Genomic DNA, 21,742 nt, shown 5'->3' on the forward strand with positions numbered 1-21,742 from the left:
GTCTGCACCGTAACCTGCAGCCCCTGAAGCACCTGGTTCTGGAAGGGAAAGGCTGTATCTGATAGTTCTTGGTTGCAAACAACAGAATCCTCTCCAGCTGGCTTAAGTGGACGTGGAATGCATTGAAGGCCATTAGGCAGTCCATGGATGATCTGGTGGACTTGGTGGCTCTGCAGCGGGAACAGAACTCACCTCCCTCCACCTGTGGGTCCATGCGCTTCAGCTTACACCATGGACTCTGAGGACTGGAGATATTCGGCCAGCACCTGTCCCAAGTTCTCCCAGCGGACTTCCCCTCTCATTGGCCACCCTGAGATCTCAGGTGGGCTCGATGAGATCTTGAGACCTGTGAGATCCAGGGTCCTCCACTCAAGTCTAGAATAAAAATCGGGACTTTGCTAGCAAGGAAAACGTGAGGAACGGCTTTGTGCACGGTCTGCCTGTGCGGCCACGGCAATGTAGACTTGGCAAAAGAAGGCTACCCTGGCCTGACTTCACACAGTCTGTTGGCTCCAGCACCCAACATCTCATGAACCTATTCATCAGTCCTTTGTTTCCCAGGGAATTTTGTGTCCAGATTCCATTTCCTGGGAAAGGAGCTCTGGTTGGTTTAACTTGCGTGAGGTGTTCTCTTCTTGTCCAATCCGCCACAGAAGGAGGGAGGATTAGGGGACTTCGAATGCTACAGGTGTGGAGATTAGGCCACTCAGCAGGGCAGGGGAAGATGGAAGGGGCTGGAGTGGCCTCCTTCGCTGAGGAACAACAGTTTATTTGTTACCAAGAAAACAAATGAAGTGAGACTAATGGCACTAGTGAAGTCGAGGCACCCACAATTTTTTTTCCCCCAAAATGATTTGTTATGTTATTCAATACACATGACAGCAGAAGTCAGAATCCAGACTACTTGACACTTAGCTTGTGGATCAGTACTGTTTTTATTGAATGTCATAGGTGGGGTGAAATGTTTCACAACCTTTGCAGACTTTAAAGTTCTCAATTTGGTCCTGGCAGTCACAAGAAATTGAGGCTCAGAGAGGTCTATTTGCTTTTCTCAGGGCACAAAGCAGAGCAGTTCTCTCCATTACACTACTGTGCCCTCCCTGCCTGTGCCCCCTTTTCTAAGAATTTTTTTATTTTTTATTTTTCTGAGACAAGCTCTTGCTCTGTCACCCAGGTTGGAGTACAGCAGCATGATCATAGCTCATTGCAGCCTCGAACTCGCAGGCTCAGGTGTTCCTCCTGTCTCAGCCTCCTGAGTAGTTAGGACTACAGGTGCATGCCACCATTCCCAGCTAATTTTTGTATTTTTTGCAGAGACAGTCTTGCCATGTTGCCCAGGCTGGTCTCGAACTCCTGGGCTCAAGCGATCGACCCACCTTGACCTCCCAAAGTGCTGGGATTACAGGCATGAGCCACTGCGCCTGGTGAGAATTATTTTCACAGTCCCTGTTGGGGGCCACCTGACCATGTTCCCCTGGACCCACATCATTGGGCCAGGACATCAAATCTAGACTAGGACAATCGTGTTCTTTTGGGAAGAGAGGAGGACATTGGAGCATCTCTTGGGAAGAGATGAGGAAGTTGAGACGAGGACATTGAATTTTTTTTTTTAAACTGAGCTCTAAAATGAGAACTCATAAGAAGCAAGATGGGAGGAAGAGGGGACAGCAGAGAAAATAGTCCTTAAAAAAGAGGCCAAGTTGAGGGACCAGGTGGTTCCAGAGAGGGCTGGAGGGAGGAGCTGCCTTGGTTTCTGACAGCTTACTAGTTCTGGGTTCTTGTTCCTCATGGGATCTGTCTCCAACCTTCGCGAGATAGCCCTAGTATTCATACGATGCAGCATGCTTTTGATGAAAGAAACAGAAATTGCAATCCACACTGGCTTAAAAAACAAGAAAACATATTCATTCACATAATAGGAAGTGCAGAGCTCCTATTGTTCATAAGGTGGGTTTCAGGCAAGGTATGATCAGGGTGCCAGCCACATTGTTCTGTAATTCTCCCTAGGCTCCTCCCTCCACCGTGTGTTAGCCTTGATCTCACACTGGCTTCCCTCATAGTTGCCAGAGGGCTGCCAGCAACATGAGGGGCAACATGCTTTCTTGTTTGCATCCATAAGGGTGGAAAAGCCTCTCTCTCCACCCCAAGTTCTTCTTTTCTGTCTGATAGGCCACTGTCAGTTGCATGCCTATTCCTGGACCAGTAGGAGTTTCTGGGAGAATGCCATGCACTAATTGGCTTAAACTTAGATTCCCAGTCATTGGCAAGGAGGATGGGATGGCTGTGATTCGCTAACACTAATGGAGATCTACCTTGGAGGTATGTGTAAAACTCAACTGCTCCTGGTTACATAGGCTCAACGGGGAAGGACTGTTACCGGAACAAATTGGGATCGGCTGGGAAGAAGGAAAGGGAAACAGATGAGGAGGCCAAAAAAAAAAAAAAAAAAAAAAAAAAATTCATTTTGAGTTAGTTCAACTGGGTTTCTGATTTTTGTAACCAAGGAGTCACTTGGACTGTCAGTTTCTGGTCTGCGTCCAAATGCCTCTGCCCGGTCCCTCTGAGGCTTGGCTCTAATTTCCTCCTGTGCTCTGGAGGCTCTGCTGTCGCCAACATTTCCCACCGCTGGCTCATCGCTTTGGCAAGCTGGCATCTCACCCTGCTCCAAGTCCCGCTGATGAAGCAGAAGGTCCCTTTAGCAGAATCGATTCTGACATGTTCTAATTAAAAAAGCCTGGTACGTCTCTGCATGGGGGCTGCTGAGAGCTGCGCCCATAAAGACAAAGAGAGTAAATTCGTCGGAGGAAGGTCTATTTTTAACAAGTCCTGAACCTAATTGAACTTAAATTATTTTTCAGTCGTTGACACTTGAAATGTATGAGTCATTGGGCTCTGCATGGAGCTGAGTGCTGGAGCAGCCCTTTAAATATCAGAGATGGGAGATATCAGCTTGCAGGGCTGCTCAGCTTTGGGGCTATGGTTTCAGTCAGGGTGTGGAAAAGCGTGGGGCTCTAGAGACAGGGAGCCTTGGGTTCAAATCCTGGCTGCTCCACTGACTGCAAAACTCAGTTTCTCTAAGTCTGTTTCCCCATCCGTAAAATGAGGATGGTCAAATGTATCCAAAACACTTCATATGAATCATTTGGAGGCAAGACCTGACATGTAGCTGTTCATAATCTATCCTTATCTTACTTGACATGAATATTGATGTTTCCTTGCAGAAACGGTAATGCGTTTGATCTGGACTGTGTGGCCCGAACCCTATATGTAATACACTGTCCCACTGACTTCCCTCAGGGTTACAACGTGGCTGCCAGCAACATTAGGGGCAACATACTCCCTTGTGTACCATATTATCTTTCTGAAACCAAAAATATGGTAAGTTCTTTTTTTTTTTTTGAGACGGAGTCTCACTCTGTCACCCAGGCTGGAGTGAGCGTGATCTTGGCTCACAGCAACCTTTGCCTCCTGGGTTCAAGCAGTTCTCCTGCCCTAGCCTCCCGAGTAGCAGAGACTATAGGCACCCACTGGGTGTGTGCCACCATGCCGGGCTAAATTTGTTGTATTTTTAGTAGAAATATAAATTTGTTGTATTTTTAGTAGAAATACAAAAAAAAAAAAAAAAAAAAAGAAAGAAAGAAATACACAGGGTTTCGCCGTGTTGGCCAGGCTGGTTTTGAGCTCCTGACCTTAAATGATCTACCCGCCTCAGCCTCCCAAAGTGCTAGGATTATAGGCATGAGCCAGCGCACCTGGCCTCCAAAATATGGTAAGTTCTAAAACACATCCTGTCCCAAGAATTTACCGATGAAGTGGAGACCTTAGCAGGGCTGAGCTACTACAATCCACTCAGGGGGCTAGGAGTTAAAGTGGAAATCACATGGAATCAAAATTACTGTAGAAAACAGATACCCCCAATAATTTTCCATTAATTCTGTGATTGTTTCTAGAGCTTAGCCCCAGAGAAAGTAGCTGACTTGTGTTTCAGGGCTGATTGTACGAAAAATGTGTATCTTTAAACTACTAAACTCCGTTAGGGCAGTGAAAAAAGCTCACTTGCCTGGATCACACTTGGGTTCCCGTGTTACGCTCACAGTGGGTGGGGGTTAGGTGGATGTTCTGAAGAAAATTCTCCTGCACTGATGAAGTTATTTTTCTCATGAAATATTTCTCTTCCCCCCCAACATTTTTTTAAATTTATTTTTATTTTATTTTATTTTTCAGAGTAGGGAAAACTGGGCTCCTTTGAGTTAGCTGCGTGTGAAGTCTGTACCTAGCAGGGCTGCTGTGAGCATGAGTGTAGGTGTAGGCTAAGAAGACGGTGAATGGGGTGTGAGTGGGGCGAGGTGGACCAGCGATTACATGGCGTTGGCCGAGGGAGGGGCTAAGACTGTTGATTGACTCAAGAAGTCACTTAGCCTCATGAGCGTCCGGGTAGTCTGGTAAGGGGTCGCTGGAGAGTGTGTCGCCCCTCTCCCCCAACCAAAAGCTTCCCTCCAACCAGCTGCTCTTGTCTTCTCCTCCCGAGGGCCCTGTGCCCTCCCAGTGGACTTGCAGGGGAGAACGTCCATGTCTGTGCGAGTCACAAAGGCACCCGTTCCAGGGGTCCCAGAACGCCCGGGCGTGGGGCTGGGGCTGTGGCGCAGCGAGGCCGCGCAGCAAGCAGTCCTCCCGGCACCGTCGGAAGCCTAGTTGCAGCAGCCGTCGGACAAGCGGCCCGAGCAGCCACGGACAAGCAGTCCGGGCCCCGCCACTGGTAAGTTTCACCGCCCGCCCGGCCGCGCCTGCTGCGCCACAGCTCCCCCTGCCAGGGAAAAGCAAAGAGCGGTCGCGGTCCCCAGTCCATTCAGATCTTGCTGCCCTAAGCCTGGAAAATATCAGGGTCTCCCGCAATCATGCATAAATAAATCGTAGCGTGTAAAATAACTTCAGAGCCGCGCGAGGTGGCTCACGCCTGTAATTCTAGCACTTTGGGAGGCTGAGGCAAGAGGATCGCTTGAGTCCAGGGGTTCGAGACCAGCCCGGGCAACTTCGTCTTTACAAAATATTTAAAAATTTAGCCGGGCGTGGTGGCGCCACCTGTAGTCTCAGCTTCTTAGGAGGCTGAAGGGGGAGGATCGCTTAAGCCCGGGAAGGTTGAGGCTGCAGTGAGCCGAGATTGAACCACTGCACGCTAGACTGGGTGACAGAGAGAGAGAGATCCTGTCTCAAAAAAGGAAAAAAAAAAACACTTAAACAAATTTTTATTTTCCTCCCATAATAATCCTTAAAAAACAAAAAACAAAAAACAAAAACAAAAACAACAACAACAACAACGACAAACCGTGTATGTGTTTCTGTGCTCCTGTTTGGCTAGTGCCCTAAGCACATATTTAATTCCATCACCAGGTTGTGCAGCCCTGGCTCAGTATGATCCACATAGCTGCCTGTCCCAAGGTCCCTAGGGAATCCTTCGGGGGCAGGCTTGTCTTTTAAAGGCAGGTTGTTAAAATTCAGAAGCAGAGGAGGTACAGGCCTAATTAGATATTAGATAAATGAAGATGATCTCCGCCTGGAGGAAACTTCATTCATTCAAACTGTATTTGCCAAGAGCTGCCCATGCGCCCAGGACTGTGGATGCTGTGGTGAATAGACTGAGGCCCAAGGAGCAGGAGGCCCTTGCCTGACGTCCCCTGACCTGGGCCGCTGGACTTCTCTGCACTTTTCCTCGCACACGCTGTTCCCCAGAAGTGGGCAGGTTTTAGATTCCTACCAGGAACTGCAAATTCAAATTCCTGCTGGCTCTAGGCAGTTACAGAAAATGTGAGAATTGTGGGGAGGGGAGGTTAGCCAATAGGGAGGAGTGGGGCCTGTGGCCAGGAGAGCGAGTGCATGACCCACATTTATGTTTTGAAACATTGTGGAACAGAACTGGAGGTAGGCTGAATTGGCCCCATGGGCTGTGAGTTTGAGACCCTTGAATGAGAGGGTGGTAAGCCAGGGGTCAGGACATCTGGGAGATGCTCTGCAGGCCAAGCTATGAGGATAGGGGTGAGGGGGTGGATCTGTTCCCCAGGGAACATAGGAGCCCATCCCAGAGGGCACTGACTGAAATGGAAAGGCCTGGGTTAACATCTGGAACCTGAAGAGAAGCCTAGGGGAGAGTGACTATGTATGCACGTATGGATCAGCAAAAAGGCAGGAGGTGACGGAGCTTTTGGTTCCTAGAGAATGGTGCATAACCCAGCCAATGATCTCATGGGCCAGACAGACTGGTACTTGAAAATCCCAATTCACAAACAGGCTACGTTCACCCAGCGTCTGTCACGAGCTAGGCACTATGCTAACCACTGAGACATTATTTTACACTGAGATATGGGTGTGGGTATCCCCATTCTACAGATGAGGAAACTGAGGCCCAGAGAGGCCAAATCACACTGTCAGTGAAGGTCAGGTATACCCAATTCATGTTATTAAGATGGTGTATTACAAATCCACTTAGGACCCAAAGGGCCCTGGAACATAGAACAGCTCCTGGACAATATGAAATTGGAGCTGTCCCAAATTCCAGGGTTGAAAGAGGTCCCAGAGAGAGTATCCTTTGCCCATACCTTGTTAGTCAGGTAAATCCTCCTACAGCTTCTACCCCTACCTGGAGGACCCTTCCAGAAATGATCAAGATACAGAACCATTGTCTTATACCACTTCCCTGCCTGTGGGAATTCCCCAACATTAGACAATTCAGTTGGCCCCCAAACCCTCAAAAACATCAGGGAAAATCCAGAGGTTCCTACATTACCAGCCACTATTTTCCTATCACCCATTAACCTGAGAACCATTTTCAAGGTATGGACCATGTGAGTTAGGAATGCTTTAGGCTTCAATGAACAAAATATTTGGTGACTGCGTTAATCAACAGTGACTCTTGTTATTTCACCTAACGTGATGTCTAGAGGTAGGCAGTTCCAGGGATGGGGCAGTAGCCAACAGTGTCAGTTAGGACCTAAATTTTTCCCCATCTTTCCTCTTTGTTGTCTTTAGTGTGACGGTGATATTTCTCTTCATGGTCATGGGATGGTTGCCACTGCACCATCATGCATGCCTTCACAATAATTTCTAAAAGTAGAAGGAGAGAGGAACACGGACAAGCTCTCACTTTTTTTTTATTTTTTTGAGGCGGAGTCTTACTCTGTTGCCCAGGCTAGAGTGCAGTGGTGCGATCTCAGCTCACTGCAACCTCCATCTCCCAGGCTCAAGCGATTCTCCTGCCTCAGCCTCTTGAGTAGCTGGGATTACAGGTGCCCACCACCATGCCCAGCTAATTTTTGTATTTTTGGTAGAGATGGGATTTCGCCATGTTGGCCAGGCTGGTCTCGATCTCCTGACCCCAAGTGATCTGCCTGCCTTGGCCTCTCAAAGTGCTGGGATTACAGGCATGAGCCACCGTGCCCGGCCCAAGTTCTCACTTTTTGTCCCAAAGGAATGGAATATACTTCTCCTTATGTCTCATTGGCCATATCTGGGTCACATGTCTATCATTAGACCAATCATTGACAAAGGGAAGTGGGGTTACTATGATTAGCAGGAACCAATCATGAGTCATCCTCTGGGACTGGGCACATTGAAGGGGTACAAAATCAGATTTGTGTTAGGAAGAAAGAAGTTAGGGTATTCTCTGAGGCATGCTAGCTGCTCTAACAAATACATCCCCACATTTCACTGGCTTAACACAACAGAAGTTAATTTTGCATTTGTGTAACAGCCCAATGAGGATGTTCATGGTTGGCAGGTGACTTCTTCTACAAGTAGATCTGGGGACCTGTCTTGTGGCTCTGCCTCCTATAAATGTCAGATGAGGCAAGAAAGGATGGAAAGGTCACATCCACTTCTTAAAAGTCATGATCTGGAAGTGACAGACTTCCCCTCTGCTCACATCCCATTGGTGAGAATTCATCAGAGAGCCCTGCCTTGATCTGAGAGGAGCAGGGAAGCGAAGCCCTGGATGGGCAGCTAACTCAAACAACAATGCCACATGAAGGGAAATGACTGTTGGGAAGGCAATGAACTGATCTCTCCCAGGCTGATCTTATCTCATCCTTGCTTTTAAGAAGCATCCAGGCTGGGCGTGGTGGTTCACGCCTGTAATCCCAGCAGTTTGGGAGGCCGAGGTGGGTGGATCACCTGAGGTCAGAAGTTTGAGACCAGCCTGACCAAAATGGTGAAACCCCGTCTCTACTAAAAATACAAAATTAGCTGGGCATGGTGGTGCATGCCTGTAATCCCAGCTACTTGGGAGGCTGAGGCAGGAGAATCGCTTGAACCCGGGAGGCAGAGGTTGCAGTGAGCCGAGATTGTGCTGTTGCACTCCAGCCTAGGCAACAAGAGTGAAATTCTGTCTAAAAATAAATAAATACATAAAAATAAAAAGCAGCATCCAGTCTTTTCCAGATCTCTTTGCTAGCCACTTTCCACTAGATACTGCCTATACTTGAGCGCAAATCATTTTCTGAACACTCCTTTCAGTCACTTCCTTCTCACCCTTTGCCCGGACAGTTCTCTCTGCCCAGAATACACCCCCAACCTCCAACTTTTCTTCTCTGCCTGGTGAGCTCCTATTCATTCCTCAAAACCCAAGTTAAAAGTCGTCTTCTTTGTGGAGCCTTTTTTACTATTTTGTCCTAGGCAGGATTTATGGCACTTTGCAGGCTGACTTACCGCTGAATTCCACACAATGTGTAGCATACAGTGGGGGTTCAGTTTATGTGCTAAATAGATGTAAGTACTTCAGGTATGAGAACTCATTTGGTTGCAAGCAATAGAAAATGCATCTCAGGTTGCTTTAATGGAATATATTGATTTCTGTAATTGGACATTACCCAGAGGTATGTTCAGGCTTGGCTAAATGCAGGTGCTTGGATGATGTTCTCAAGCCTCAAGATTCAGTCTGTCTTCATTTTGTCTTCTCTCTTCCATTTTATCTTGGTTCTCAGCCTCTTGCAGAGGCAAGATGGCTGTCAGCCCCTCCTGACCTTATCCACCGAGGTTCAAGTGCAGCAGGAAACAAAGTCTCTCTCTTCTTGAGTGTTCCAGCTTAAATTCCACCATTCACTCTGGTTGGACTAGCTAGCTTCATGTGCCCATCCACCCCTGAAGAAAGCCCAGGCTAGAGGGCTGAGATCATGCAGATTGACCGGGATCTGGCGCTCTGATTCGTCCATCCAGAGTCAGATGCCCCAATCTTGAAGGTGGTGGGGTATGGTCAGCCCCCGGGAGTGCAGGAAGGTGTGGCTTCCCATAGGAACTTCAGGGTATTGTTACCAGGAGATAGAGGAACACCCCTCTCACCCTCATCAACATTCACCACCCTGCACCTTCGCCCTCTGAAACAATCCATATCCTGCCATATCATCCCAGCCACTGTGTACTGAGAGCACTTACTACATCCCAAGCACAGTGCTGAGTGTCTTACACACTCAATGACGTGGCTTCTAGAATTTCTCCCATTTTCCAGGTGAGGAAAATGAGGACTACAGAACTGAAGTGACTTGCCCAAGGTTAATAAGTGGCTTTGGAGGAATTTGAAATGAGATCTGATGATTGGCACAACCAATGCTTTAAACCACTGCATTGCAGGACCCTCAATGGTGGCAAAGCTGGAATTTCTGCTTTTGGAACCCAGCTCCTGCAGTCTGGAATTGGCTGTGCACGGGGTCTCACAGCCTCAAAGGATGTGTGGGATTAATGCTGTCCCTTGCTCCGAATAACTATGGGCTAGATGAAGTTCAAGTGGTGACATGATAAGAATACTGACTCCTGCTCTAAGATGGGAGGATGGGGATTGATTCCCTGACAGCTGCAGCTGAAGTTGGGCACATTTCTATTTAACCCCATCAGGGGACACACTGCCCCGATGCCTTTTTTTTGTGAGATGGAGTCCCGCTGTGTCACCCAGGCTGGAGTGCAGTGGTGCGATCTTGGCTTACTCATTGCAATCTTTGCCTCCAGGGTTCAAGCAATTCTCCTGCCTCAGCCTCCTGAGGAACTGGGATTACAGGTGTGTGCCACCATGCCTGGCTAATTTTTTTGTATTTTTTGTAGAGACAGGGTTTCACCATGTTGACCAGGCTGGTCTTGAACTCCTGACCTCAAGTGATCCACCGACCTTGGCCTCCCAAAGTGCTGGGTTACAGGCATAAGCCACCATGCCCGGCCCCCTGATGCCATTTTGCCCCCTCTTTGGGTACACAGGGAGCAGGAGGGTAACTGACATGCCAGAACCATCTGCCTAGCTCCTAATAATAAATGGTGAGAGAAACAGGTTCCAGGCAAACATTGCTTTAAAACAAATAAGTGCCTTTTGTCATACCCGGGCAGCCATCTTTGTATCCTCCTCATGTGCCAAGGTGTGGGTGGAGGAAGGGATGGCAGGGGGAGGGAGGAGGTGCCGTTCTGACCTGCACCCCCAGCAGGGTTGGCTTACAAGTTCTCTTCCTTTTGCCACCATGAACAGGGCATTGCAGAGAGACAGAGAGAGAGAGGAAGGCTCGCTGGCTTTGAGCTCTCTGGGTACAGTGTCTGAGCGGAGGCAAAGTGTGGTTCCTTCAAGATGTCTGTGGTAGGTGATGCCAGCTCCTGGCCACAGAGCACCTACTATGGGTTCAGGCACTGTGCCATCTCATCTCATCCTGACAACAGATCTGTGCTCACCCATTTTGTAGGTGGGAGGCTGGAGGCTCAGAGACATCCAGTGACTCACCCAAGTTCCCACTAGATGGAACAGTCAGAGCTTGAACCAAGAACCCCAAAGAATACCCTCACCTCACCACAGTATGCAATTACAAGTCAGTCATCTCTCCACCCTAGCAAGCCAGAGTGGATTTTCCATGTAATAGACAAGCAGCTGACATCACCCAAGGGAAGGTCTTCCACTTCTAGCCATGGCCCAGCCACCCCCACTGCCCTTCACCCTTAAGCCCATCTGTGGGCTTGTCTAGCCACCTGACCCACTACGGCCTCCCACTCCTTTCCGTCTCCCCCAGTTGAAGAAGCACAGGAGAAAAGACTCCGACACTCCCCAGGAACTTTCGGAGAAGGCCAAAGAGCAGCAGGCAGAGGCAGAGCTCCGGAAGCTAAGGCAGCAGTTCAGGAAGATGGTGGAAAGCCGGAAGTCTTTTAAGTTCCGAAACCAGCAGAAGATCGCGAGTCAGTAGTAAGTGATGCTTGGAGTTTCGCACTGAGTGACCTTGGAGGAAAGTTGGGGTTGGGTTTCATGTTGCTTGTCTTCTGTCCTGTGACCCCTGGGGTAGGGAGCCACCTCTGAGCCCCATTGGAGGACTCATGGTCTTTTATCTGCAGAGCCTAGTTTCAAGAGAAATTCACTTGAGATGGCTTCAGTGGAGAGGGGGAATTTATTGTCAGAATGCAGGGTGTTTCGGGGACCCCTGGGGGGCAGGGCACCCAGATCTCAGGGAAGGACCTAATTGAGGAAGGAGTTCTGGTTTCTGTTTTTCTCCACACATGACTTTTGTTCTCTCTCTCTCTCTGAATTTCAGCCTCAGCTGGTGGGAAGTGGCTGCTCCAACTCTTGTTTACCAGCTGCACAGAGAGAGGGTCTTGAATCAATTCCAACCCCACATTCCTGGGAGACGGAGACTCTGATAGGCTCAGCTTGGGTCAGCGGTCTCCTCCTGGTCCAATCAGCTGTGGCTTGAGAGGGCAAGAGACATGAAAATGTCTGGGGCTGTCACTCCCTTGGTCCTACCAGGGAAGTGGAGGAGTTCCCAGAGAAGGCGGAAACCCTAATGACGTTTCCTAATTGTGTGTCTTATGAGAACTACAAGATAGAATATTTGAAATTGGATTGCATCAGAAATTACAGAGTGTATCATTTCTTTTCTTTTTTTTTTTTTTTGGAGATGGAGTTTCACTGTTGCCCAACCTGGAGTTGGCAATGGCGTGATCCCAGCTCACTGCAACCTCCGCCTCCCGGGTTCAAGTGATTCTCTTGCCTCAGCTTCCTGAGTAGCTGGGATTACAGGCGCCCACCACCATGCCTGGCTGATTTTTGTATTTTTAGTAGAGGCAGGATTTCACCACATTGGCCAGGCTGGTCTCAAACTCCTGTCCTCAGATGATACACCCACCTCGGCCTCCTAAAGTGCTGGAATTACAGGTGTGAGCCACCATGCCCAGCTGAGTGTATCATTTCTTCAGGCAACAGAAAGGTGTTCCCTGGGGTTGAATACACAAACATTAAACAGGCTTTCTTAGATTCCCTCCAAGGGAATGTAATTCCTTAGCTGCATCCATATCGTTTATAAAGGCAGAAACTGTCCATTGTTAGAAAGGAAATCTTACTGTTAGATGTGAAGTTCACAGGATGGGGAAAAGGAATTTTTATTTTTATTCTTTTTTGAGATGGGGTCTGGCTCTGTAACCCAGGCTGGAGTGCAGTGGTGCCGACTCGGCTCACTGCAACCTCTGCCTCTCAGACTCAAGCGATTCTCCAACCTCAGCCTTCTGAGTAGCTGGGATCACAGGCGTGTGCCAGCATGCCTGGCTAATTTTTTGTATCGATGGGGTTTCACCAAGTTGCCCAGGCTGGTTTCAAACTCCTGAGCTCAAGCAATCCGCCTGCCTAGGCCTCCCAAAGTTCTAGGATTACAGGCATGAGCCACCATGCCCGGCCTGAAAAGGGATTCTTTAGATTTTCCATGGATTCAACTTACTCAGGGCCAGGGCTAGCCCATAAGGGACCTCCATGTGAATTTTTTTAAAAAGTACACTTTCTCAAGACACTTTACTGTCATCTGTTGCAAAAATTGTCATTATGTAGAGATTTTGTTAGAACAAGAAAGTGTCTCCCAGAAAAGTGTAATAAATCTACAAAACAGTGGTGTGTTTTCAAGCCAGTGGCGCTTCCTAGGGTTGTGCAGGCCACAACCTGCACATCTGTGGCTGGCTGACCTGACTCTCAAGCCTACCTCTGGTGGGCATCAGGCAATGCCTCCTTTTGATATGTCTCTGACAGTTTTTCTTGAATTTAACCCTTCTTCACCCCAACCGCACCCCACACACAGGCTTCTGGCTCTACTAAGTCAATCCATTTGATCTGGTTTCACTTTGATGGAACTGAAGGGGAGGAGGGTGGAAGAGTGGAGAGTTTAGGTTCTTATTATTTTATTTGTTTATTTTTTGAGACGGAGTTTCGCTCTTGTTGCCCAGGCTGGAGTGCAATGGCGTGATCTTGGCTCACTGCAATCTGTGACTCCTGGGTTCATGCAATTCTCCTGCCTCAGCCTCCCGAGTAGCTGGGATTATAGGCATGTGCCACCAAACCCAGCTAATTTTGTATTTTTAGTAGAGACGGGGTTTCACCATGTTGGTCAGGCTAGTCTCAAACTCCTGACCTCAGGTGATCCGCCCGCCTCGGCCTCCCAAAGTGCTGGGATTACAGGCATGAGCCACCGCGCCAGGCCAACTTTAGGTTCTTTAGAGTGAAACACCTATACAGTATTTAAGGAAGCACTTTTCCCCAGCGCCAACCCTGGCTTACAACATTCAGGGAGTAACTTAAGGTTTTGGGGTACTTCGCTTCCTTTACACCAGTCCTGGCCCTGCCTGCAAGAGAGACACACCTTCCTTTTGCTTTTACCAACCCTCTCTGAAAACCTCTCTTTTTTTTCTTTTTTTTTTGAGATGGAGTCTTACTTTGTTGCTTGAGCTGTAGTGCAGTGGTGCAAATTTGGCTCACTGCAACCTCTGCCTTCCAGGTTCAAGCGATTCTCCTGCCTCAGCCTCCTGAGTAGCTAGGACTACAGGCGCCCACCACCATGCCTGGCTAATTTTTGTATTTTTAGTAGAGAAAGGGTTTCGACATGTTGGCTAGGCTGGTCTTGAACTCCTGACCTCAGGTGATCTGCCTACCTCGGCCTCCCAAAGTGCTGGGATTACAGGCATGAGCCACGGCACCCTGAAAACCTAACTCTTGTAGAGTATTGTACTCTCTTTTTTCTCTCCACCTTAACAAAGACACTCGCCCCAGCTTCCCCCGCCCGCCTCCTTCCAGGAGGGGCTTAAGCAGGGCAGAAGAGTCCCCAGGCTGGTTGAGAAGATGGCAGGTCACTGGCCAAATGTGGCTATTTACATTTGTAATTAATTAAAATAAATAAAATAAAATAATATTTAGTTCTGCTGAAATAGCTGCATTTCAAGTGCTCAATAATCACTTGTGCCTAAGTGGATACTATGGGCCCCTCAGATAGAGAACATTTTCATCACTGCAGAACGTCCTATTAGAATGGGATCTACAAACTACGGCCAAATCCGGCTGGCTGCTGGTTTTTGTAATTAAATCTCTGTTGGCACACAGCCATGCCTGTTGGTTCACTTTTTGGCCGGTTTGCCAACTCCTGTCCTAGGACATTTTCTTTTCTTTTCTTTCTTTTTTTTTTTTTTTTTTGAGACAGGGTCTCACTGTGTGTCTCCCAGGCTGGAATGCAGTGGCACGATCTCAGCTCACTGCAACTTCTGCCTCCTGGGCTCAAGCAATCCTCCCACCTCAGCTACTTTTAATATTTTCTGTAGAGACAGGGCCTCATTATGTTGTCCAGGCTGGTTGCAAACTCCTGAGTTCAAGCAATCCTTCCGCCTTGGCCTCCCAAAGTGCTGATGTTACAGGAGTGAGCCACTGCGCCAGTCCTGTAGAATATTCTTTTTTGTTTGTTTTTGTATTGTTGAGATGGAGTCTTGCTCTGTTGCCCAGGCTGGAGTGCAGTGGCACGATCTCGACTCACTGCAACCTCCGCCTCCCGGGTTCAAGCAATTCTCTGCCTCAGCCTCCAGAGTAGCTAGGATTACAGGCGCCCACCACCACCCCCGGCTAATTTTTTGTATTTTTAGTAGAGATGGGGTTTCACCATCTTAGCCAGGCTGGTCTCGAACTCCTGACCTCATGATCCACTGGCCTCGGCCTCCCAAAGTGCTGGGATTACAGGCATAAGCCACTGCTCCAGGCCTGTAGAACATTCTTTACTGTTCTATAGCAGTGTGTCCAAAACTTTTGAAGCATCTGGACAGTCGATCTTGTAATAAAGCAGATTCTGATCCAATTGGTCCCAGGTTGGGCACCTGAGATTCTGCATTTCTCCAAGTTTCCAAAGGACATTCATGCTACTGATCCGCAAACTACATTGGGGAGTGGGTGTCAGTCTCTGGACTGCCAGAAACTCAGCCTCTGTGCCATTTCTGCTTGTTCTATTGTGCAGTCTTTCAAGCTCCCTTTGCTCTTTTCCAGATTCCCCTGTTTTCCCACATCCCAGTAGACATTTCATCATTAGCACCCCAAGGAGAGAAACTGGTGGAGCTTAGAGGCTATTATGCATCCCTGTGTTGATGCAAACTTGAAAAATCCTGCCTGGCCAGGCACGGTGGCTCATGTCTGTAATCTCAGCACTTTGAGAGGCCGAGGCAGGTGGATCACATGAGGCCAGTAGTTTGAGACCAGCCTGGCCAACATGGCGAAACCCGTCTCTACTAAAAATACAAAAAGGCTGTAGTCCCAGCTACTCAGGAGGCTGAGGCAGGAGAATCGCTTGAACCTGGAAAGTGGAGGTTGCAGTGAGCCGAGATCATGCCACTGCACTCCAGCCTGGGCAACAGAGCGAGACTCTGTCTCAAAATAAAATAAAATAAAATAATAAAATAAAGTAAAATAAAATAAAATAAAATAAAATCCTGCCTGATGGTTTGCTCCTCATTACTGGAGATAATTGGCGGTAAAGTCTGGAAGGATGGTCTGCAGAATCAGACAGGTGCCAGGGAGTTGCTGGCAAAGGAGAACTTGGGGGCTTCCTGCATGTCTGGGTAATGGGTTTTGACAGGCACAGCTGCAAATTGTTACCTAGAGAAAATACCCACCTCAGAGAAGGCGGGGCAGCAGGAAATCAGGGTGAACAAGGTCTCAGGTGATCAGGCTTCCAGACCTGGATCTGAGACCCTGGACACGTCCCTTTTGCCAGCTTGCTCAGATGGGAAATTCCTCCCTCCCAGTCTCCTTGCAGGGCTGATGTGCCTGGAGTGCTCCGTCAAGTTAAACTTAGGGGTTTGGGGTTAATCATGGGCTGCTTTTCCAACAGCAAGGAGATCAAGACCCTGAAGGCAGAGCAGGATGAGATCACCCTACTGTTGAGTCTCATGAAATCCTCGAGGAACATGAATCGGAGTGAGAAGAACTACATGGAGCTGTGTCTCCTGCTGCAAACCAAAGAGGACTACGAGGCCTTGATTAAATCCCTGAAAGTGCTGTTGGCTGAACTGGATGAGAAGGTGTGGTCTTTCTCTTAAAGGGTTAACCAGAACACAGAGCAATGGGGAGGAGGTGGGGTGCATATTCATGATGCCTTAGGCCAGACCTGACACCCCTGTATCACAGTATCTCCTCTGGACAGCCTGCTAAATGTGACTGCTGCTATTGTCTCGCTACCCTTGAGACCTCTGGGCTCCGGTACCCAGGCTCAGCCATACCAATCTATCCCTCTGCCGTGCTCCCCAGCGCCACCCGCTGCACCTTGAATAAACCCCCACAGCTGCACCCTATCAGTTAGGAGAGGCGGGAATAAATGCCACCCCCTCATGCATTCTTAGTGGTTTAAAACTTTAAGGTTTCTTCCTTGTTGATGCTACGTAACTGTTGTGGGTTGGCTAAGAGCCTTTATATCTTCTCACACTGGGACTAGGCTGAAGGAATAGCCACCATCTTGAACATTGCCAGGTATTATGGGAAAGAAAAAGTTCTAGAGGGTTTCATGCTGGCAATTGAATGTTCCAGTCTGGAAGTGAAATATGTCACTTCTTCTTCTTCTTCTTTTTTTTCTGAAACAGAGTCTTGCTCTGTTGCCCAGGCTGGAATGCAGGGGTGCAATTTCGGCTCACTGCAACCTCTGCCTCCTGGGTTCAAGTGATTCTCATGCCTCAGCCACCTGAGTAGCTGGGATTACAGGCGTGCACCACCATGCTGGCTAATTTTTCTATTTTTAGTAGAGACAGCGTTCCACCATGTTGGCCAAGCTGGTCTCAAACTCCTGACGTCAAATGATCTGCCTGCCTCGGCCTCCCAAAGTGCTGAGATTACAGGCGTGAGCCACCACACCTGGCTGAAACACGTCACTTCTGCTCATGACCCAGGGGCTCAAAATAGTTGTGTTTTCCATTATGGTAACAATAAAATAAAATAAATAAAATAAAATAAAATAAAATAAATAAAATAAAATAAAATAAATAAAATTAAAATAAAATAAAATAAAATAATAAAATAAAATAAAAAAATAAAATGAAAAGCAAGAGAAAATAGTCATGTATGTGATCCTACCCATCCACAAAGGGGTCCGGGAAGGGCCACCCTCTCATTATCTGGAAGGCAAAGAGCTGAAAGTATTTGCAGGACAGCATTAATGGTAATGCCCCTTTCCCTGGCTTGAAAGGCCCTGTGTGATCTAGCCCCTGCCTACCCCTTGGCCCACCTCAGGGCCTTTGCTTATGCTCCCCCACTCCCTCCCCTTCCCCCACTCCTGCTTGTCCTTCAGGTCTCAACTTTAATGTGACTTTCTCAGGGAGGCCTTTTCTGTGCCCACTCTCCAGTTTATACTTCCCTGTGTCAGTCAGGTTCTGGCTGGAACACAGAGCACTCCCAGCGGGGTACTTTGAGAAGAGTTGAATGCAGGAACCATTTACAAGGGTGTGGGCATGAGTAGGGATGTTGAAACACTAGGGTTCACAACATCGGGGGAGGGGGCAGTGGTCTGGAACTTGGAGAGCCTGGGGCAAGCCAGGGGAAATGGCTCCTCTTTCTTCCAACCCTCTGATCCTCAGTGCAAGGGAGCCCCTCAGGGATGCAGCCAGGTCAGCCTGTTGGGGCACAGAGCAGTGGGTCTGGGGGGCAAGTGGGGGATCCCATGGCTCCGCACAGTACCCCCTTCATAGCTCTTCTCACCATTGTCCTTATGCCTTAATCTGATGTTTAACGGCACCCTAAGCAGCCTGACAGCTTCACAAGGGCGAGGACCACGTCTACTTTGTTCCCTACGGTGCCACCCCTGCCCCCAACCCCATGCCTGTCCCAGTGTCCCGGACACAGTAGATCCTCAGTAAACATTTACTATTTCTATTATAGTATTAATTAATTGCTATAAAGAAATGGCTGAAACAGGTAATTTATTAATTTTTAAATATTTATTTATTTATTTATTTATTTATTTATTTATTTATTTTTGAGACAGAGTTTCACTCCTGTCGCCCAGGCTGGAGTGCAGTAGCACGATCTTGGTTCACGGCAGCCTCTGCCTCCCAGGCTCAAGCAATTCTCCTGCTTCAGTCTCCCGTGTAGCTGAGATTACAGGCATGCACCCCCACGCCCAGCTAATTTTGTAATTTTAGTACAGACGGGGTTTCACCATATTGCCCAGGCTGGTCTTGAACTCCTGACCTCAGGTGATCCACCCACCTGGGCCTCCCAAAGGGCTGGGATTACAGGCGTGGGCAGCCGTATGCGGCCAACACAGGAAATTTATAAAGAAAAGAGGTTAATTGGCTCACAGTTCTGCAGGCTATACAGGAAGCATAGCAGCTTCTGCTTCTGGGGAGGCCTCAGGAAACTTATAAATCATGGTGGAAGGCAAAGGGGGAGCAGGCAAGTCACATGGCTGGAGCAGGAGGAAGAGAGAGATGGGGGAGGCGCCACACACTTTTAAACAACCAGATCTCATGAGATTTCACTAATACCAAGGGAGATGTTGCCAAACCATTCATGAAAAACCGCCCCCCACCATCCCATTGTCTCCCCCAGGCCCCTCCTCCAACACTGAGGATTACGATTCAACTTTAGATTAGGGAGGGACACAGAGCCAAACCAGATCACTACGGAATGAATCTGGAAATCTCTTCACATCTTTTGTCTGCTTCAAACCCTTCAGAAAGTTCCTGTTGTTCTTTCCATAAAGGCCCAACTCCCCAGTGGGGCTGCATCAGCTCTGCGTGCCTCTCTCACCTCCTCCCCTACCCCCACCTGCTCTGTGTTCCACCCACTGAGGCGCCCTTTGTGTCCTTTGAGCCCACAGTGCTGTCCCTCACTTCCAGGACTTTGCACGTGCTATTCCCTCTGCCTGGGGTGCCTTTCCCTGTCCTCTTTACTTGGAGACCTCCTATTTATCACTTAGGTCTCAGCTCAAATGCTCTTTTTTTTTGAAACGGAGTCTCACTCTGTCACCCAGGCTGGAGTGCAGTGGTGCGATCTCAGCTCACTGCAACCTCCACCTCCTGGGTTCAAGCGATTCTCCTGCCTCAACCTCCAGGGTAGTTGGGACTACAGATGCCTGGCTAATTTTTTTTTTTTTTTTTTTTTGTACTTTTAGTAGAGATGGGATTTCACTGTGTTGGCCAGGCTGGTCTCGAGCTCCTGACCTCAAGTGATCTGCCCTCCTCCGCCTCCGAAGTGCTGGGATTACAGGTGTGAGCCACTGTGCCCGGCCTCAAATGCTATTTCTGCTGGGATGTCATCCCTTCATCTTTCCCCACTAGATGCCCCTACTGTGCGTGCCTGAAATACCTTATGTCTCCCATCCCCTAGGTCTTGACGCCCCCTTTGTGGCTTGTTTCCAGTCCTAGATTGTAAGTTCTCAGAGGGCAGAGACCCTCTGTCTTGATTATTATCATCACCCACCCCTGCTGTCTGGCACCAGAGCAGGTGTTTAATAAACACTGGTGAATGAATAAATGACTGCAAGATGACAAAGGAGGCAATAAAGGGAATAAAGAGAAAAATTGAAGAAGAGCTGGGGCCATGGGTCTTTAGAAGCATTAGGAAAAGGCAACACAGTGTGGGGTCCTCAGAAGTTTCTGGGGCTCACTGCCCAGTGCAAACCATCTTTGCCCAATTTCATTCCAGGGTGGCAGGTACCAGAATCCCTTCCTCCCATGCCCACCCTTGATGGGCAAAGCCTCGTCCTCACAGGAGGTCACTGGAGGTGGGGACCTCCCCAGGCCCTACCTGGCCTTCCTCGCAAAATAGTTAATAAGCCGATGGGAAGACAGCATCTTGCTTAGGGAATACAATTCTCCACCAGCCGTTGCCTTGGAGAATGTCTCCCATTGGGCAGAGGCTGAATGACTCCCAGCATCACAAAAGCAGCATCTGACATAAAGACTCCAGAGGAAATCCAACTCTGAATGTACTCATGACAGCCACCAGGAAATGCTGATGCCACAGCTTCCCTTGACAGGGAGCCGGAGCTGTCCAAGGACTGCAGGAGGACTGCAGGAGCCGGAGCTGGAGGACTGCAGGCCCAACTCTAGTGGGGGCGGGCCTGCCTTCAGAGCAGGTGATGGTGCAGTCTGGAGATGCCACCCTTGTGGATATGAAAACAAATTGGTTGTTTTCTTTCTTTTCTTTCTTTCTTTCTTTTTTTTTTTGAGACCATCTTACTCTGTCACCCAGACTGGAGTGTAGTGGTGTGATCTCAGCTCACTGCAACCTCCACCTCTCAGGTTCAAGCAATCCTCCCGCCTCAGCCTCCCTAGTAGCTAAGATTACAGGCACCGGCCACCATGCCTGGTTAATTTTTGTATTTTTAGTAGAGATGGAGTTTCACCATGTTGGCCAGGCTGGTCTCGAACCCCTGACCTCTGGTGATCCACCCGCCTTAGCCTCCCAAAATGTTGGGATTACAGGCATGAGCCACGGCGTCCAGCTCTTTGTTTTATTTCATTGGTGAGTTAGTGAGGGTTTGCACTGAGACCCGGCTGTTTGTTTTATTTCATTGGTGAGTTAGTGAGGGTTTGCACTGGGGGCACTGCCTGTGCACAGAACAGAAGGGACACCAAAGTAGAGCGGGGGCCTGACTCCACTGTGTGTGTCAGGGCAGGTGAAGCCCTTTAGTCTCGCTTTGAGTGACACACACGCGTGTGTGTGTGTGTGTGTGTGAGTGTTCCAGCTGAAGTCCAAACCACGGCTAGTATCCATCGTAATAGCATTCATATGCCTCACCAGTTTGTGTGAAACCCAACAGTTCCCTTGACACCTGATCATCCGAGCTGCCACTCGCATGATGTACCAGTGAGGAAAGGTTGGGCTGCAAGTAACAGAATTCTCAAGTGGTATTAATTGAGAGGGTAGAGGTTTGTTGTTATCATGTTGTTATCACATAACAAAATATCTGATTGGAAATAGGCTATCCCAGGGATTTTTTTTTTTTTTTGAGACAGAATTTTGCTCTATTGCCCAGGCTGGAGTGCAGTGGCACAATCTCGGCCCACTGCAACCTTTGCCTCTCGGGTTCAAGCAGTTCTCCTGCCTCAGCCTCCCTAGTAGTTGGGATTACAGACACGTGCCACCATGCCTGGCTAATTTTTGTATTTTTAGTAGAGATGGGGTTTCACCATGTTAGCCAGGCTAGTATTGAACTCCTGACCTCAAGTGATCTGCCCACCTCAGCCTCTTAAAGTGCAGGGATTACAGGCGTGAGCCACCATGTCCAGCCTCCAGGGATGGTTTAGCATCTCTGCAATGATGGTTTAGCATCTCTGCAATGATGGTTTGTCTTTTTCTCTCTGATCCTCTTTACTGGTCTGCTCCTCATGGTCACAAGGTGACTGCCAAAGCACAGCTGGCATCAGCTTCTGCCATAGCCACATTCATCCTCACAGAACCACATTCAAAGACATGAAGATGAGATGGGAGAGAGTATTTCACAAAATCCCTCTGGCAGATTTC

At 48.6% G+C, this 21,742-nt stretch overlaps 1 protein-coding gene across 4 annotated transcripts in view; it reads left to right on the forward strand.

Moving 5' to 3' along the window:
* Positions 1–4,518: 4,518 nt before the first annotated feature.
* CCDC63 (coiled-coil domain containing 63) overlaps positions 4,519–21,742 on the forward strand; it is a 60,861-nt gene continuing 43,637 nt past the window's right edge. For 2 of the 4 annotated variants that reach the window (XM_054444240.1, XM_054444243.1), the window contains exons 1-4: positions 4,631–4,756; positions 10,490–10,594; positions 11,019–11,188; positions 16,116–16,305. In XM_054444240.1, coding sequence (XP_054300215.1) covers positions 10,586–10,594; positions 11,019–11,188; positions 16,116–16,305 — 369 coding nt within the window. In that variant the 5' untranslated portion in view covers positions 4,631–4,756; positions 10,490–10,585. Of the gene's footprint in view, positions 4,757–10,489; positions 10,595–11,018; positions 11,189–16,115; positions 16,306–21,742 lie in introns of all 4 variants that reach the window. The other 2 variants (XM_054444241.1, XM_054444242.1) reach the window with 2 other exon arrangements.

This window comes from Pongo pygmaeus, chromosome 10, assembly GCF_028885625.2.
Source record: "Pongo pygmaeus isolate AG05252 chromosome 10, NHGRI_mPonPyg2-v2.0_pri, whole genome shotgun sequence".
Lineage (NCBI taxonomy): Eukaryota > Metazoa > Chordata > Mammalia > Primates > Hominidae > Pongo > Pongo pygmaeus.